Source organism: Arvicola amphibius, chromosome 13, assembly GCF_903992535.2.
Source record: "Arvicola amphibius chromosome 13, mArvAmp1.2, whole genome shotgun sequence".
NCBI lineage: Eukaryota > Metazoa > Chordata > Mammalia > Rodentia > Cricetidae > Arvicola > Arvicola amphibius.
Genome location: NC_052059.1, coordinates 37,127,490 through 37,146,030, shown reverse-complemented (window position 1 = coordinate 37,146,030; position 18,541 = coordinate 37,127,490). Strand labels below are relative to the sequence as shown.

Genomic DNA, 18,541 nt, shown 5'->3' with positions numbered 1-18,541 from the left:
CATTCAACTTTTTATTAGACCAACCAGGTGCCTTAGTCAGGCAAGGTGAAACAAATGCAACACATGTTTACGTAATTAAACAAATGCAGCATGAGAAAATGCAACGCATCTGTACATCACTAACAAAGGCAGCAGAAAAAAAATAACACATCTTTACGTAGTTAAAATAATATTCTACAATACCAGATCAAGTATCAGTATGGAGAGGGGAGTTAAGCACACAATTCTGCCCCTAACCATGGAGCCACTAGCAATTGTTAGCTGCTGGGAGGTGGGCAGGGGGTGTTCTCTAAGCATGTACTCTTTAGCATGTTGACTGTTCTCTAGTGAGAGACCATGCACCCAAGAATATAAGGGCAGCCCAAATTGGTCTCGAAGAACTTAAAAATTAAGTAGGATACAACGTTGAGTGGGTAGGGAAGATGGGTGTATCTGTGAAGAGTTGGGGAAGGAGGATGATGAATATGACCCAAACAGATCGTATGAAACTCTCAAAAAACTAACAAAAATACTGAGAAAAACATGCTTTAGAAAGAGTCCATATGTCTGCAGAGTTGAGAATCCTGAGGATTTCAGAGGTTCCCTTGAACACAGGGCAGTAGAGGAAGGAGGAGAAAAGAAATGACCCATTATTGGTCATTGTCTTTACTGGGGTAAGGAATGGTCAAACATACAGGAGGAATGTTCCAGATTTCTCAGCACAGGCGTCTTGCTTAATGTCTAGTGCGGCCCTTCAGATAGGGTTTCAATCTAGGCAAAACCTTCAACATTTACTGATTGAAAACCCTAGCGTTATCATCCTTTAAAGAAGAAGGCCTCGTCTTTCCACCCACCTGTTATCTTTCAAGGGACCACAGCTCGGAGAACTGTGGCTGTGTTCTGATGTCCAGGGGTATGAAGCTGTTAGACTCCCATCGCTGACTTCCCATGCATTAATTAGCACTCGGCAGCTGGCATTTCAGCTCAATGCTCTTGTGTTACCTCCATGGCTTATGTATTTATTATTTATTTTCATTAGGTGGAAGCCAGTCTGAGTCTGAAGTCAGGCAGAAACAACAGCTCCAACAGATGCGCTCCAAATACCAGCAAAAGGTCAGAATCCATTCCTTCTAGTTTAATTCAGCAACAAATTTTACTACCAACATTTCCACATAACCATGAAATAACACAGGGACCCAAGATATAAAACCTTCAAGTCAATTGCAAGATATAATTGTCCAAATGAAAAAAAAAAATGCCGGGAAGTGAGAAGTAAAAAGGAAAATAGCTAGAATTCTTACCCAGGTCACACATGTTAAGCATGACCTTTGATTTAAGGTAGTCCTTTAAATTAACTGTGTATTAATTATAGTTTAATATTACTGTTTTTATTCCTAGAATATGGTTTTGTTTACTCTAAGCAGTAAAAAAATGATTTAAGACAGCCAGTGTTTTTTTAAAATAAATATTATGATTTTTATAATTCAGAAAATTAGAAAATTATCAGCTTTCTCCTCCTGTGTGTATGGATGGGTACACACCCACACGCACACACAGAGTGAGAACGAGAGCTAGACAGAGCAAGAGAGAGAGAGAGAGAGAGAGAGAGAGAGAGAGAGAGCGAGCGAGAGAGCATGTACTCGAGATATAGATAGACAGACAGATAGCCTCATGAAGAAACACTGAGATTCTCAGGCAGGATGCGGCCTGGCCATTCTCTGAGTGGCTTAAAGTAACAGCCTATAATCATGGTGAGGTATAACACAAACAATACTGTAATTTGCCTTTCATCATAATTTTGTGTTCCAGAAGTTCAGACTGAAAAATGGTAACTGTTTTTTTTTTTTTTTTTTTTTTGTCCTCTGTCATCTCAATACAATTTAGCTAAAGAGAGATGAAGCTATACGACTCAGGAAGGAAGCCGAGGAAGCTGAGCTCCAACAAATGAAGGCGATCCAGAGGGAGAAGGTAAGCAGGAGGGGGCGTGGTCAGCTGACGTTTGCGAGGTCAGGCTCTCTTCTAGACACTGTGCAGACACTACCCATTTAGCCCTCCCTGCGATCTGAGAACGTGGCTATTACCCAATTGTGCAAATGAAGAAACGACAGAGAGCAGAAAGGGAAGGTGCCCAGCTATCCACAGCTCTAATTAGAATCACTGGGTTTCACATCCCAACATGGTGGCCTCAGGGCTGGGTTTCTGAGTCACCACACCCACCGTCTGTCTCACCTCTTGAAGGCAAAGCAACAAGTGTGTGTGAGAGAGAGACAGTCAGTGGCCCACTGCCATATTTCTCTCCAAAGGTAGAGTTTCCAGGGTGAGCACGGTGAGGGTGAACACAGCCCTCTTACCCTGAGAGAAAGAGCATCCGCTGGTCTTTTAGGATCAGTGATGTCAGGCTCTCTCAACCTGACAGCCCTGCTTTTAGTTTTGATGTAGCATCCTGAGCTTGGGAGAAAGCTGTTACAATGGCTTGTTTGTTAGAGAACAAGAAACAATATAGAGATGGTATAAGCCCCTCCCCTTCCACAAAGGTCTGGAAAGAGGTGAGGCTTAGTGTTGGGGAGCAGAAAGCGGATTCCTGGTTCTGAGAAGCCTGCATGACATCTGTTGCAGATGTGTCTTAGAAACACAGCTGTAGCTTGCTTGTTTTTCTGTCTTCCTCCCTTCCCCTCTCTCCCTTCCTTTCATCCCCTCTCTCTTTCTCCCTTTCAATTTTCTTTTTCTCCCCTCCTTTCTCTCCCCTCCTGTTTTCTTTTAAAGATTAAATATTGTTTAAAATTTAAACCTCATTTTAAGCAATTAGACTTTTTATTTGTTTGTTTATTCATTTTGAGACGAAGTCTCACTATGTTGCCCTTCCTAGCCTCAAATGCACAGAAATGACCTACCTTTGCCTCTTGAGTGCTATAATTAAAGGCATGCACCATCACACCTAGCTATAATGGATTTTTTAAAAGCAGTTAGAGTTAAGGAAGCCAAAAGCTAATGGTTTATGGAACACCGGGCAGGAGTGAGGGTTTCCTCCTTCCTGTAGGAATTCTCTTCTTGCCTGGGAACAATCTAGTCATCCTTGGAAAGTAGCATTGTTTTCTGACCTTGGGTAGGCTCCCAACTTTCTCAAAAGTCTTCCTGTGAAATGATTCTACAAAGTACCACCTCTGTGAAGTCCAAGAGCAACTTGTTGCCATAGAGATGCAGGTGGCAGCGAGCCAGGACTTGCACATAAAACTGTAATAAAATAATGGACGTGTGCACAAAGCACAGTTCGTTTATTTCCAAATTTTGATCCACTGATCCATTAGCAGGTGGCTATCCATTACACAAAAGAGCTGGACTGAAACCGCCTTTTCTCCTCCTCTTTCACCTGTACTTCTGTCTGTACCATACCTGTGCTCTTCATCACTTTCTCTTCCTCTCCCCAACTTGAAGAGCTGGCGCGTTGGTCTGTGATTGTAGTGGGTGGAACACGTCTCTCACACAGTCTGCCCACGTGTTCGAGCGGGATCAAGACAAACACACCAGAAACTGAATTAAAGGCTCATGGAACCTGAAGATTTTGTTGTTGTTGTTGTTGTTGTTGTTGCAGGCTCTCGTCTTACTCATGTCTGGTGCCACTGATTCTCTATAATCGGCTGGCTTGTGGGCTGCTTGCAGATCATTTCTTCACGGCTCAATAGCACACACTCTTCATGTGTGGGTGAAACTGTTCTTCAATACTGGGCAGAAGTGGTCATTCTGCTTTCCGAGTCATGCCACCATGGGAGAGCCATGGTGGTCTGTAGACACTGACACATCCATTGCATTAACCTTTCTAAATTGATAATTATGCTATCAATTTGAAAGTGATTAGAGGGCTCAGCTTCCTAGCCCTTTTCATGGAAAGGAGAGAGAGAAGAATTGGCATTATGCATTTGTACATGTGCCCGCTCCTGTGCTTCCCTTGGACCTACTGCGAGCTGCATCCTGTGGCGTTCCCTGAGTTGATTTCCATGCACATGGAAATCTGTGGAGTGTTGATCTAAATGAGCCTCGATTTATCTGACTGATTCACTGTCGCCAGTCGAATATGCTGAAATATTTCTGTTGAATATGAACCTGTGGCTGTTCATGGCTACTTCTGCCTGTTTAGTAGCTTGTGTCAGACAGAAGAGTGGATACTAGCTATCTAGAAGTGACATATTCCACATTGCCAGTGTGATAATGGCTGGTAGGAGTAATAATGACTATGCTTATAGAGCACTTAGTCTTTAAAATGCACAGCAAATGCCTGCACAGACACCAGTCCACACATCTCTGCTTCCCCTGCCCGCCCCCAATCCCCGGCAGGCAGCTACTGCCCAAGAGTCTGAGCCAAAGCAAAGACAAGAAGCTAACGCCACCAGGAGTCTGACCAATGCCCAAGATACCTGCAAGGTGTCTTTCTTATTGTAACTTGTTAGTACATCAATGGATTGAAGTCCTCACGGGCCAGTTACTTCCTCAGAGCCCCAGCAGTGATCGCTGCTTGCCGTGGAGACCAAGCTTTCCGTTTATCAGCCTTCGGAGGACCACTTCATATCTACATACTACAGTAATAGGTTTTCATAGGGCACCACAATAATCTTTCCAGCTAAATTGAATGTTCTGAGAATAAGCATCCATCACACCCTATACATAATCATGTTTATGAAATGCTCATTTGATTTTTCCATACTTCCACTATACTCACAAACCTGAAAAATGAAAACCCTCCACCTTCATGTCAAAGACTTTCCATACCCCTTGAATTCCTCTTACTCTGCTATTTATGTTGGAAATAATTTACAATGCTATATCTTTTTCCAGATCCTTCCATCTAATTATTCCAATCTCCCTGTATCATCATAAGTTAGGAAAGTATTAAAAACAGCTAGAGATTCAAAGCAGCATCTAAAACCTTTCCTTGATCCTCAAGCTGTGGCTACAAAGTCACTTGTAGCAAGCGCAGTCATTGTGCTTTTGCGTAGACCCCAAGAAACATAGTTAATTTGAATGCAGTTCGATGCTGTAGGAACAAAGCAGTGGAATATGAATTATGCATATTAGATGTAAATGCATTCAATGTGCTTATTCATCATACTTGTTGCTTCCTAGTTCCATAAGGCAAGTAGCAGCAAGGACTAATGGCTTTGAGAACAAAAATCAACATTCATGTTAACTGGGAAATATTTCAAATTCCGTAAACTCTCAAGCCACAGCAGGTTTCTGAGAAATACGGTTCTTACACTCTGCACCTCTTTGGGCTGGCATTGGTACAGGCATTATGTCTTTTATACTGAAATGTTTTCATTAATGAATCCCATAATGTTGAAGCGAGAATGGCATCCCTGGAACATAGCCATTAAGGGTGTAGGCTGTTAGCTTCCCTGGAATCCATTTGCCTTCATTATAAAATGGGTACAATAATAAGGATAGAAGAAATTAAGGGTAAATATACAAAGTCTTCAGCACAAGGACTAGCTCTTTGCTCTTTTATTAATAAAATAAAATTTTATTAATTTTATTTATGTTTCACTGTGCTGCCCTTACTGACCTGGAATTCACTACATAGACCATGCTGCCTCTGCCTTCCAACAGCTAGGATTAAAGGCATGTGCCACCATGCCCATCCCTAGCTCTCAGCCTTTTGTGAAGGTGCTCCACCTAATTAATAAGTATAAAGAAGTGCTCTAATAGTCTTTCATTTCATTTAATTTTAGGCTGTCACCTTCTTACAAGGAAGGAAGGAAAGGCTCACTGTTATTTATCACCATTTGAATGGGGCCAATGATTCACATCTGTTAAGCCCACAACAGTTAAACTGCTGGAGAGAAAACACACTTGGTATTATTCTCGACCATGTCTCATTTCCAGGCTTCTAGTTCAGCTAAAATGTTAACATTGACCAATAGTTTTTCTTTGTATGCTAGACCCTAATCACCAAGATCTTTGCTCACTTTCTTCTTCTTCTTCTTCTTCTTCTTCTTCTTCTTCTTCTTCTTCTTCTTCTTCTTCTTCTTCTTCTTCTTCTTCTTCTTCTTCTTCTTCTTCTTCTTTCAAAGTAGGATGTCCTCTACTATTTCATAGAACTAAGGGCCAGGCTGTGATTATATCTTTCTATTACTTTACTCTTTGTTGCTTTTCTACCTCTCTCTCCTTCCCCCTCCTTCCCTCCCCTCTCTTTCCCTCCTTCCTCTTCCTCCTCTTCTTTCACCTTCACTCTCCTTCCTTATTTCGTTTTGTTTAGACAGTTTTACTATAGCCCAAACTATCTTTGAACTGTTGGTTTTGCTGCCTCAGCCTCTTGGTTGCTCGACTATAGGCTTGCATTACCATGCCTAGTTCTTATTACTCCTGTCTCCAAACCATCTTAAGAGGAATAAGAAAGTGCCTCTTCTTGATGCTATGCAGAATCTTCCCCCTGCACCCACCATCTCCTCCTCCCTCTAATCCCTTTGGGGACCTTGTTTTTTCATTGGTTAAGCCTCCCCCTTTCTTTTCTATTTTGTAGTTTTGTTTCTATGCTCAGGATAGACTTTTACTTAATTTTCTCATCTTAGCAAAATCCCATTGCTCTACTCTCAGTTACTTTCAACTGCTCTACCCCAAGCGTCGTGGTCAGTTTCCTGAAATCCTTCTCTTTAATCTTTGATTTGAAATGTGAGTCTGTGGACTGCTTTTAATAACTACTCGAACAAGATAGAGTTTTTGCTTTCAAAAGCATTGATGCTGTGCCCATCAGACCAAAGAAATGAGCCCTCTGGATCCTTTCTTTGCTTGTTTCTTTGTGAGCCAAGCTTGGCTTCTGTCTCTAGTACTTGTCTGGTATAGATGTAGCCATGACAACAACGATGCTCTCAATAGAAATATATATATATATATACATATATATATATAATATGTATATATATAAAATAAATACTTCAATTCCTAGCTTATTAACCATTAAAATGCTGTGTGTTAATGACACCATAAGACCTAGTAACTGAATTCGTTAGACTACAAGATGATCCAGAAGAAAAATGGTCATTTTTTTTTTTGTCCAAGCTTCAAGAGACTTTCAAAGGAATTTTCTTTTCTAATATGAGAAAAGGGAGAGCATTATGGCCAACTATTCAAATTACAAAACTGTAAATTCATATAGCATTTTTTTTTATTTGGACTGAGCGCATACACATAAAGTAGGTCCTTATAACCCAGCGAACAAGATATCAAAGAAGCAGTGGTATGGAATTACATGTTAGATAAGCTTTCTGTCTACTTTGTCCCTTAAAGTAGTTTTTTTAAAAATCTCTCCTAAGGAGAGCATGGTAGTGCCTGCATAAAATCCCAGTGCTTGGGATGTCAAGTGAGGAGGACCGTAAAGTTTGAAGTCAACTAGGGCAACAGAAAACCAGGCACAAAGGAAAAAAATCACAGTGTTTTCCTGTGGATATAGTTTCAATTATCCAGCATCTCCCCATTAAACATAAAGGTTTGCGTAACTGCAGATCAGAGCTGTATGATTTATGGATTTATAAACATCCCTCATAAGTACTTAGGGACACAGCCTTTAGCTCTCACGCACTCCTGAAAAGCCAAAGTACCTTCCCTCAGAAGAGTTGATGCCAGCGATCACTTGGAGGCAGAGGCAGGAGGATTACAAGTCTGCACCCTGCCTTCTCAAAAGCAAAGACCAAGGAGTGCAAGTGAGCTGGGAACAGAGGGTCAACCGGGGAAATGCAGTTACTATATTACATTATGAGTGACCTCCATGAAGGAAGCCCGCTTTTGTTTCTAGCTGCCATGTGACTTTTTCTCTGTTCTCTAAGGAGATTCCTGACCTTGGTTTAATCAATACGTCCTGTTTACATTCTGCTTGCTTGCAATCTTTCACCATTTTGGTGCCTCCACCCCAGGGATGTGGCGAGATCATCACAGCTCAGCGTGTTTAGGCTCACTAGTCAGGACTTTAGAGTGTGAATCACCTAAAAAAAAAAGGCAGAGTCGAAACAGCTGAAGAATGAGGACCAGGTTGAAATCTATGTTTTCTGGGCTGTTTTTAAGCCTACAATTTTCATTTCTCTCTTGGCTATATCTTCTCCAGGACAGGTATTTCTCTGTTCATATAATAAATATAATATGGTGTTATATATCATAATATTCATATAATCATATTATTGTATAATTCATATAATTGGATAAATGTTTGGTGTGTACATATGATTCAGTGATATTATCCAGGTCCCTTGGCCAGTGGTAGTGTCCGGGCTGTGTTTCCCTCTGCATTTGTCTTCATGCAAATACTTTTGGGTGATCTGACTAAATCTAAACATTTGGACTGATATTTGGGTGATCTGACTAAATCTAAATATTTGGGCTGATATCAAAATCTTTTCCTACATTGGTAGACATTGTATTCAAATCCTCAAACATGCCTCTATTTTACAAAATAATTAGGTTTTGCAGAGGGATCAACAGACCTTCACCGGGTAAATGCAGTTACTGTATTACATTATGAGTGACCTCCATGAAGGAAGCCTGCTTTTGTTTCTAGCTGCCATGTGACTTTCTCTCTGTTCTCTAAGGAGATTCCTGACCTTGGTTTAATCAATATGTCCTGTTTACATTCTACTTGCTTGCAATCTTCCACCATTTTGGTGCCTCCACCACCCCAGGGATATGAGATCATCACAGCTGAGCGTGTTTGGGCTCACTAGTCAGGACTTTATCTAGACCTGATGCTTGTTTGGGGCTAAATTCTCCTTTCGTTTCCTTCCTAGAATCTGTTTCATTAACAGTCAAATTGCTGCTGCATGACTGATTCCTGGATTCTAGGTTTTGTTTCATTTTTTTTTTAAACATGGAAAACATCTATTTTGCCTGTCAAAATGGGAAGGCTCAATGTGCATTAAGACAATTATGAAATGAATATGAATAGCTCCTGAGTGATGAAGCCAGATCCAAATCAGAGTTCAAAAGTGGCAATTCCTATTATTCTCTCTCCTGACTCTTCCTTTGGGCAAATCCAATTTCTTTTAAACCAGCAGCTTTCTGGCTCTCCTTCAGACTCATTGAAAACTTCTTTTCCCCTGTGTTGTAGAACTTGCTTCAACTCTTTATTAAAATTTATTTTTGTCTAAGAATGCTTTCTATTTTTCTTAGGCATGTTAAAAAATGACAGTCGTGTCACAGTGAGCAAAAAGCAAGTGGTTTTGGTTATTTAAATCAGGTTAAAATGTGCCAGAGCCATGGTGACAGTAATATCAACATGAAGTCACATTTCTGAAGACACTCTAGACAACTAATTAAAAAAAGAACCCTTTCTACTCAAGTGGATGGTTTTCTTCAGACATATGCTACTCAATTTCTCAACAGCTTTAAGTGTCTAAATCAGAAGGGAGTTGGATTGGGTTATTGAAAATCTTTTTGTAGAAAGAGCAACACACACACACAAATCTTTTTGGTAGAGTGAGTGACACACACACACACACATGCATGCACACACACTTTGTATGAACTATTTAATTGTGCATTATTATTTTTAACTTAACATGTTTGGTATGGAATTGGCTGTTTCTATCAGAATATTTCACAAACTCACTTCTTTTAAAAATGGATGTTGCTATCATCTGAGCTGAGATAAAAATGTGAAACTTTGATTCTGCAATTTAGCTAGGCAGGTTGGGAGAGGGGAGCTTTGGTGGGATCACCATAAGCCTCCCCTGTAGTGCTTGTGGGTTAGAAGAGGGGAGACTATGTTGGACTCTCTGGGGCCACTGCAATCCAAGGATTTGGGGTTTGAGATAATTTAAATAGCATGATTCTTCCTAAATCTGCCACAACAGATCATATTTGGATATTTTTAATTTCAGAGTAATAAACTAGAGGAGAAAAGGCAACTTCAGGAAAACCTCAGAAGAGACACATGGCGAGAGCACCATCAGTAGTAAGTTTATGCTCTCAGAGTTCCTTTTTTTTATAGGTTTCTTGTTCAGAGTCCAGGCTCTGGGGAATGGTGACTTGTTAGACATGGAGGGTTGGATTGTGGACTCTGTATTAATCATATAGCTGAGTTCTACCATCTCTGGGAATCTTATCAAAGCATTCTGTAGCAGTCAGATGGTGAGCAATATTCTGACTCAATTTGAGGAATTTGTCCCTGTAAATAAGTTAGATTCCAGGCCACTTCTGCTTATGCTGATCTCCAGGGTATTGTGTAAGGAGGGTGGGGTTTGAGGTAAAATATCCAATCAGGATCTAAACTAAGTAGTATTATCTCATGGGCTGAGGGCTGTTTTACTTTTTTTGTTATTGTTGTTTGATTTTTTTTTTTCCGGAGACAGGGTTTCTCTGTGTAGCCCTGACTGTTCTGGATCTCACTCTTTAAATCAAGCCGACCTCAGACTCACAAAGACTCACCTGCGTCTGCCTCCCAAGTGCTGGGATTAAAGGCATGTGCCACTATGCCTGACTCTATTGTGTTTTTTCTAGTTAAGAATTGATATATCATTTACTAATTATTTTGATACTCCAAATTGGTTATAAACCAAAGTAGTTTTTTCTAGTATGGTTCCTGAATAATAATATTTGCTCAAAAACTAAACCTTTTGGAACTTGAGTATTTTGTTGGTTTGATCTTCATCTTCAGAATAAGGGTGATCATACCTGTTCAATGGGCCAATTATAAAGACTAAAGAAAATTCCTAAATGGCTTAAAAGTGCCTGGATATTCTGGGGGTTGGGGTGGAATTTCTTACGGCAATTCTCTTTAGATGGAATTACGCAGATTTATTTGGTAGAGTCAGTAAAGTAGATTTCTGGTCTACCAGAACGAGAAACTAGACTGGCACCATCACACAAGAGTATTTCCGGAGCACTCGAACGCTTGCTGGTCTCTTAGTCTTCCCTCGTCCCTCATTCATAGATCCAGGGCTCTCTCAGATGTTGACCTGCTCACGGGTGTGGCATTTTAGAGTGTGCTTCCTTTCTAAGTCTAGCATTTCCCTAGTGTTCTCAGATCACTCGAGCAGAGCCGTGGTCAGAGTCCTGGGCAAGAACAGAAACGGAACTCCCACTCCTGTGCGCGGCTCCTTACCAAATTAAGGTTGGGGCTGGGAAGTTGAGTTTGAGACAGGGCAAGAAGGAGGAGAAATTCTTGGAGTTTTCAAAGGTTGGAGGCTGTTCTACCCAGCCTCCTGTCTTTTCAGTTTTCCGCAGCGCCTTGGGTTTGTGTTTTACTAAATGCTAAAGATCAGTCACCCTTTAATGTAAAGAAGAAAAGGAGGCCTTGCTCCCAGCCACCGCGCAGAGGATCAGCAGAGTCGAATTCAATTACATGCACATTTCACTCCTGCTCTTTCTCCTGCTTATCATCAAAGTCCTGGTTAGAAAAAGGGAAGTTGGCAAAAAGAAAAAAAAAACCCAAGAGGTATCTTAAATTGATTTTTAAAGCCTAGTGAGGAACACAAGAAGTATAGATATGTAAGTTTTTTTCTTTTAGGAACATTGTGTTTTGAATTACTTTTGAAATTAAGGAGACCAAATAGCTGAAGAAACGAATGACCATTACAAAGCTGGAAATAAGAGAGCTTCTTAGAAAAGAGGGACCTTCTACAGAATAGTCTTAATTGCCTTTTCCTAGAACCATATTATAGTGGGGGAAAATAGCTAGCAAAATTGTCAGAATCCTAACAGCGCAAAGATTTAACCAAACCTCAACCCGGAGCCTCTGCCTCCTACTCCCGAATGAGATTCGCTTGAAGCTGTCAGGCGAAGGACCGCAAAATAGAAACCAAACAGACAGTTCTTCCAAAACCGAGTCGATACCTTGCCAGTTTCAGCAAGCTGAAGGGTGGCGCAAACAGCAGGCCAGGAACAGTGTGTTGTTGCTGTTGAGAAGGGCCGTCGTGGATTTGAGCGGACCGTAAATCCAGCGGAAGTGAAGAAGAGGCCGGCGATGGCCGCCATACGTTCCCCGAGAGCATCTTCGTATGTTCCTTCTTCACACCTTGCCCCTGACTCTGTTCATTTGCTTCTGATTATTTTTAGTGTTGTCAATTATTTAGCTAACAGGCAGAAAACTAGGCTTTTATTGACAACCAAAGGCACTCTCCTGAGTATAATAATGAAGGCAGTTTATTGAATGCCTGTGAGGTTGCTTTCTAATTGTACGCATTAATCTGCCCATGCAAGCTGGCTGAAAATACACAAGCAGATTGCACACGCAGATGGAGCACACGGGATGGCTTTTATGAAAAGACCCCCACAATGCACTTCTGGAGCACCGTCTTTTCCTTAAAAATCCAACGGCTGTGACTATTGCAACTGACGGCTGAGAGCAGACCCAATTAATGACACATTACGTTTGCCACTCTGGCTGGGGACATACTCCCATTTCACAACTCAGAACTAGTTCTAGGATTCTCTGACCTAAAAGCAGAGGGTAGAAATGGGCCTTTAACCTTGACATAATTTTCACCATATCTTTTAGTCTCTATTTTCCGCTTACAAAAATTCAAATATGATTTTTGGATTTGTGTGTGTGTGTGTGTGTGTGTGTTTGCACGCGCGCGCTAGCGCACGTACGCTTTCCTGTTAGCTGATAGTCCAGAAGAACGCCCAGCTCTGAAATGACAGCGAATGAGTCTCATTTTTAACACCAAGTTTGTGAGGCAAAGCACCGTTAGCCATTGAGCCATCTTGCTAGCCCAAGGATCTCAATTCTTAAAACTTTGGTTGGGAAACCTTTCAGAACCAAGCCTATTCCCCAGCCCCAGAAGGACCTTACTCCTAGACCACCCTCCCCCCCTCCGCTCTGCCCCAGGACTGTAATATTAAGAACTTTTTCTTATTTCCACCACCGGGGCCATGTTTCTCTTTTACTTCCACTTGAATAGTTATGTGGGCTAAGTTCCTCGGAGGCACATCTGCAGCTGTTTTAGCTTCCCCGCGCTGAGAATCCAGACAGGTCTGCTGAATACGCACACTTTGGCCCCACATTTGCCTTCTAATCGTGCTCGCAAAACTTCTAATGCCCTTCCTGGGAACTTCTGAAAGACACTTAAGGGCTACAGCGCTCCCTTGTCCATGTGGTCCGCTTCAATCCAGCCTTGAGTTTTATAGTTTAGGTGAGGTGACTGGAAAGTCAACCTGCTCATATCTTTCTAGCTTATGCTAATGAAGCGAAGTAGAGATATAAAATCCCCGTGTCTGTTTTGTTCGAAATGACAGGGAACAGTTCATGAAAACTCCAGTCTGAGGGCAGTCCTTACTGAGGGGTGTTACATCCTGCTGCTGGGGGGAGGGGCACATCAGATCTTCCCCTGTACCTAGCAGAGCAACTGTCACCCACCTCCTTTGGTTCCCATGACCATTTTCTCATGTTGGTACTTACCACATGCCTGTTTCGTCTGTGTTCCCTGGTGATCCTAGGGACTCCTGCAACATCTTTACCAACCATTTCTTCTCTTTGTTTTTCTCAAATTCTGTCACATTTAGTTTTTTAATTTGTAAATTACATTTATTTATTTGTGTGTTTATGTGTATTGTATAGGCACGCGCATGTATAGAAGCCAGAGAGAGTTGGTTCTCTCTCCCAATTGTGTCCCAGAGATTGAGCTCAAGTGGGAAGACCTGGTACCCTTACCTACCAAGTCGTTTTACGGTCCCCCAATTTAGTTTTTAAAAAACATAGTTTGTGTCATGTTATGTGTCAGTCCAAAAGATTTGATTTCCCTTTCCTGTTGCCTTAAAAATAAATTCCCAGTCTCTGTAGTTGAACTTTGGGGTACCATGAGATACCTTAGTTAAATATTAGAAAGAACTTACTGGATTTTATACTTTATGAGAATTGCCATGGTCAAGATGTCTCCTTGCAGCAGTAGAAACCCTAAGACAGACACGTTGTAGAGTGATATTACACTTTATTTCATGGTCCTACAACAACCTCTTCTGATGTTAATATTCCATGGAATTGTTTACTCTCCATAGGAGAACACCAAAGCCTAGACATTAGCGCTAAGTTCATTTCCATTTTTCTCTGTAACTGAAAAAAGATAATTTTTGATAAGTGTCTTATTGTAGAACAGTCTAACTTAATTATATCATCTTTGGAACCCACCTTCATTGTTTCCCTCCTGGGAGGGAAGAATATTTGGGCCTTGACTCTCTTAGTTCAAATACTAACTTCTTTCCTCCAGCCAGAGAATGTTTTAGAACGTCTTTGGTTCTCAATTTCCTCACTTACACCATGGGATGAGAGCTGATAGCTGCGACTCATAGGAGGACTGATGAAGACAGTCCCCAGGAGAAACCAACACAGTGCTCAGGGCAGTGTGCGCTGGACTGAGTAAGCAAGCACCGCCAGGAGGAAGGAAGACCGAGAGCGGCTGAGCTCAGCCTTTCTCTGAGTGGTAAACCTTGGAAACCACTTTTTAAACCCAGGAGATTCACAAAGGCAGCCCAGGGGCCAAAATTTGCCCCTGGTGAACATACCACACCTCAGGGAAGGTTCGTCCATCCTGGAGACAAGTTCTCTGCACAGCCAACTTTTTTACTTCCATGTGAAAAGCCTTTTGGGAGAAACACACACACACACACACACACACACACACACACACACACACACACCAGAAAAGGAACTCTAGACAAATAAATAACAAAACAAAGAAGAAGGAAGACTGAGATGGCAGAAAAATGTCAAAGAAAATGAGATTTATGATTCAAACATGGAACTGGTCTCCTTTTGTGTCCTTTCCCCATTTTCTTTCCCCTCCCTCCATTCCTTCCCTAATCAAGAGCAGGATAAAGGTAAGAGCGTGGAGGGTTGCTGCACTAGAAGAGACAGAGGCTCAACAGAAGGGCACCAACTGCACTAAGTGTGGGCCCCTAGGCTGTGAGCTCCTGATGCCAACAGAAAAACTGATGTGTGTGTGTTTAGTTATGCAAGCAGAATATATATTAAGATGAGAAAATGTGACAAATGACAATTTGATCATTAGAACAAAAAGCAAAAAAGTTGAATTTTTATAATAAAATAAAGGAAAGTAAAATATTAAATTGAACAGGCTAATGCTTGTAAAGGTGTATAAATCAAGTTTATTTATTTTAAAAAATCCTCTTGGGTAGCATAAAAATAAATATCTAACTCTTTAGTATTGTGAGTAACTTCTATAAAAGAGTTAAAAATCAAAAGCATGGAAAATATATCCATAAATGCCAGCAAAAGAAAGCAGATGTAGCAATATTAATATGAGACAAATTGAATTCTAGGTGAAAAGTGTTCAATATTTTATGAAGATAAAATACATAATCCCAAAGAAAATGGAACATAAATCTTCAGTAACACAGATTTGAAATGTATGTAGGACACAAAAATTAGACAAAACACTGTGATAGTCTCTAATATACAGTATGGATTTGCTGAATTTTTCTTTTATTTAGCTAATTTGCCATAGAAATGAATCAATCATATGAGTCAAAAAAGTGAGAAGGAATAAAAGCATTGAATAATAATTACTCCATATGGCTTTATAGGCTCAGTGGTGAAGCACTGTACTCAGAATATGAAAACACATTCCTTGTGAACGTTGTGTTACCTTCTATAGCACTGTCCATGACCAAAATCTCAGAGACTGTCAGTATATTCTAAATGTCTCTCTAAAACCTTGATAACCTCAATTTTTGAAAAATGTAGTAAAACTAAAAATTATACAGCAAGAGATTTTAAAGTCACAAGAATTTAAGTACCTCTCTTATCCTGGCTTTGAGACAAAGTCTTGCTATGTAGCCTAGGCTGGTCTGGAACTCCCATTCCATCTTGAGTATTGGGAATTTGGACATGAGCCACTAAGAAGATCTTAAATATCCTTTTAAATGACTTGTGTAGAAAACTAGAAATCAAAGCTGAAATTAGTTTGTGATAAATTAATAAGAATTTTAAAACTCTGATGGTTATTGCCAAATGTTAGTAGTATTGTAATCAATAGATAAATCAATCCATTAAATGCTAAAGAAAACCTACAAGGAGATCCACAGTCTTATGAGAACTCAGTATTTAAGACTTCAGCCATCTTAAAATTAGAATCAAACAGAAGGATGATTTGACAAATTGTATTGAACCAACACAGTTAGAATGTAATGATATTTTATAACGTTAGGGTTTACTCCTTTATGAACATTATAGAAATCCCAGAAGCAGTGGGGAAAAAAGACTTAAGAGCACAATACTTTTTTTTTTTTTTTTTTTTGGTTTTTCGAGACAGGGTTTCCCTGTAGTTTCTAGAGCCTGTCCTGGAACTAGCTCTTGTAGACCAGGCTGGCCTCGAACTCAGAGATCCGCCTGCCTCTGCCTCCCGAGTTCTGGGATTAAAGGCGTGAGCCACCACCGCCCGGCGAGCACAATACTTTTAACTTTATAATAGAAGAAGGTGCAGTGAACAAAACTGTGTGTAAATTGTGGTCCAAGAGAAAGTGTTGCCTAAGATATAGTGGAATAAAGACCTAATTCACAAGGATTTCTTCTACAATATGAAAAAGCAAACTCTAGAAAAAAATGATAAAGTACTTGAATAAGCAATGAAGTGGGAAATATTCAGAAAAACACAAGTACAAATTTTATGACTTCAATGAAAACTATCAATGTATTGATAGTCCCTACCATTAAAAAGCACACTTTCATTGATTGAGGAGGAGTATCTAATATGTCTGTGTATGTTGTATGAACAAGTGAATGTGATTCCATGACCAAACATGGAAATTCAGATTATGCTCCCAAAGCCATACACAGGTGGCGGTCATTCCTTAAAGGAGCACGGGTTAGAGAGACGAGCAATGGCCAGGAGAAGCGGGACCCAGAGGAGTAAATATGAGTGTGATAGGGAAGTCCTGACTCACTAAGAAGATGGCATTTAAACCGAGAGTACATGTAAATGTGTGAGCAAATTCGTAGGGTATTTAGAGTTAGAAATTGCTATGCTACCGTAAGTCATGGAAATGAATAAAAAAAATCACTTAAGAAAGATTATAGATGTGAGAGAGGATCGAGAGCCAAGGGTAGAGGAGTTCTATCATTTAGAGTTTAGATTTGTGTGAAAGAATATCTGAGAAGAGTGGTATGATCATGGAAATCAAGAGATTCACATTTCCAAAAGGAGAAAACTGTCCGTTGTCCATTGCTGCTGAGAGGGAATGTCAGACCCTACAACACCAGTGACCAAGGAGGAAAATTCACAGCTCAGGGATCATCATGAAATGAATAAAAGCTCGTTGATAAACTGGATTTGAGTAGAACCCCAGGGCCAACAATACAGGAGCTGAGCTCATTTGGAGTTCAGGTGGACGTAGAAGAATGCCTGAGAGCTGCGTCTGCAGTGTGGGGACATGGGAATCAAGGAGAGATGGTTCTGAGAGGAGGGGTCTGTCAGGTCTCCATTGCTGCTGAAATGCTGAGTGAGAGGTGGCCAGTGTCTATGACTATGAGGAAATCACTTGTTATTCTGACGGGAATTCAAGATTTGGATGAGAGTGGGAATGGAGCCTGATCAGAGTAGATGCAGAGACTGAAGAGAGATGGAAGTAGAGACACCCAACTTGAGTAATTTGAGAAAGGGAACAATGAAATGCTGGAACAGGAGGAGGTTGAGGGATCGAGGGAGAGCTCCTAAATTGTCTATGTTTGTGTGAAGATACAGCAAAGTTCTCCAGGAGAGAGGCAGTATAGATACACACTAATATTGATGCACTTGTGAGGTTGGTTTACTTTGCTATTCACTTCTCCTTCCTACTTCTAACCCCCAGATACCTGGCATGTTCCTTTTCCCAGGTTTGCCTCATGCCCTCTGGTACAGACCCAGAGGTGTTGGACTTGGTCTGGGACTGGTGGTTTTTCCAGACAACAAGATGGAAGGAAAGAGAGGAAGAAATTGTGAGGATATTTATTTTTTAAAAATTGGTTATGATATAAAAGCTGTATAAAAAGTGAAGATAAAGTGGAAGCTGATGATCAGAAAAGAGTTGCGGGGGGAGGGGGGATAACAGCGGTTTAGAAACCTCGGAGAGAATGGATACTTACTGCAGTGACAATATTTGAAGGAAGATCAAGGCATGATAGAAACTATATCCAAGAATGAGATTGACTGTTTGGTAGTTTGAAAAGAGGACATTTGTCAGTGACACTAAGGTCTGTTATGTGAAACTATGTTGTTTAAGTCTGAAATGTTCCCTCATAGCTCTTGTGATAAGGTTTGGTTTTTTACTGCAGTGACATTCAGATCTGGGGCTTTGTTGAAGTAGTTGGACTGTAAGAATTCAGACCCAACGGATGGTGCCATCATTGGACTTTTAGTGTTGAGACTGTGTAGATTGTGGGGACTTTTGAAGTTGGAATGAATATATTTTTGCATTAATATATGGCTACAGGCCTATGGGGGCCAGGGAATGGACTGTGGTAGTTTGAATAAGTATAGCTCCCATAGGGTCATCTGTTTGAATGCTTAGTCACCAAGGAGTAGAATTCTTGAATAAGATTGGAAAGATTTGGAGGTGTGGCCTTGTTGGAAGAAGTATTTCACTTTGGGGGGCG

General features: G+C 40.7%; 1 protein-coding gene across 3 annotated transcripts in view; it reads left to right on the top strand.

Moving 5' to 3' along the window:
* Positions 1 to 18,541, top strand: part of Epsti1 (epithelial stromal interaction 1) — a 92,597-nt gene that overhangs the window by 26,008 nt on the left and 48,048 nt on the right. For all 3 annotated transcript variants that reach the window (XM_038309863.2, XM_038309862.2, XM_038309864.2), the window contains exons 4-6: positions 1,019 to 1,092; positions 1,864 to 1,947; positions 9,834 to 9,907. In XM_038309863.2, the coding sequence (XP_038165791.1) occupies positions 1,019 to 1,092; positions 1,864 to 1,947; positions 9,834 to 9,907 (232 nt within the window). The remainder of the gene's footprint in view (positions 1 to 1,018; positions 1,093 to 1,863; positions 1,948 to 9,833; positions 9,908 to 18,541) is intronic.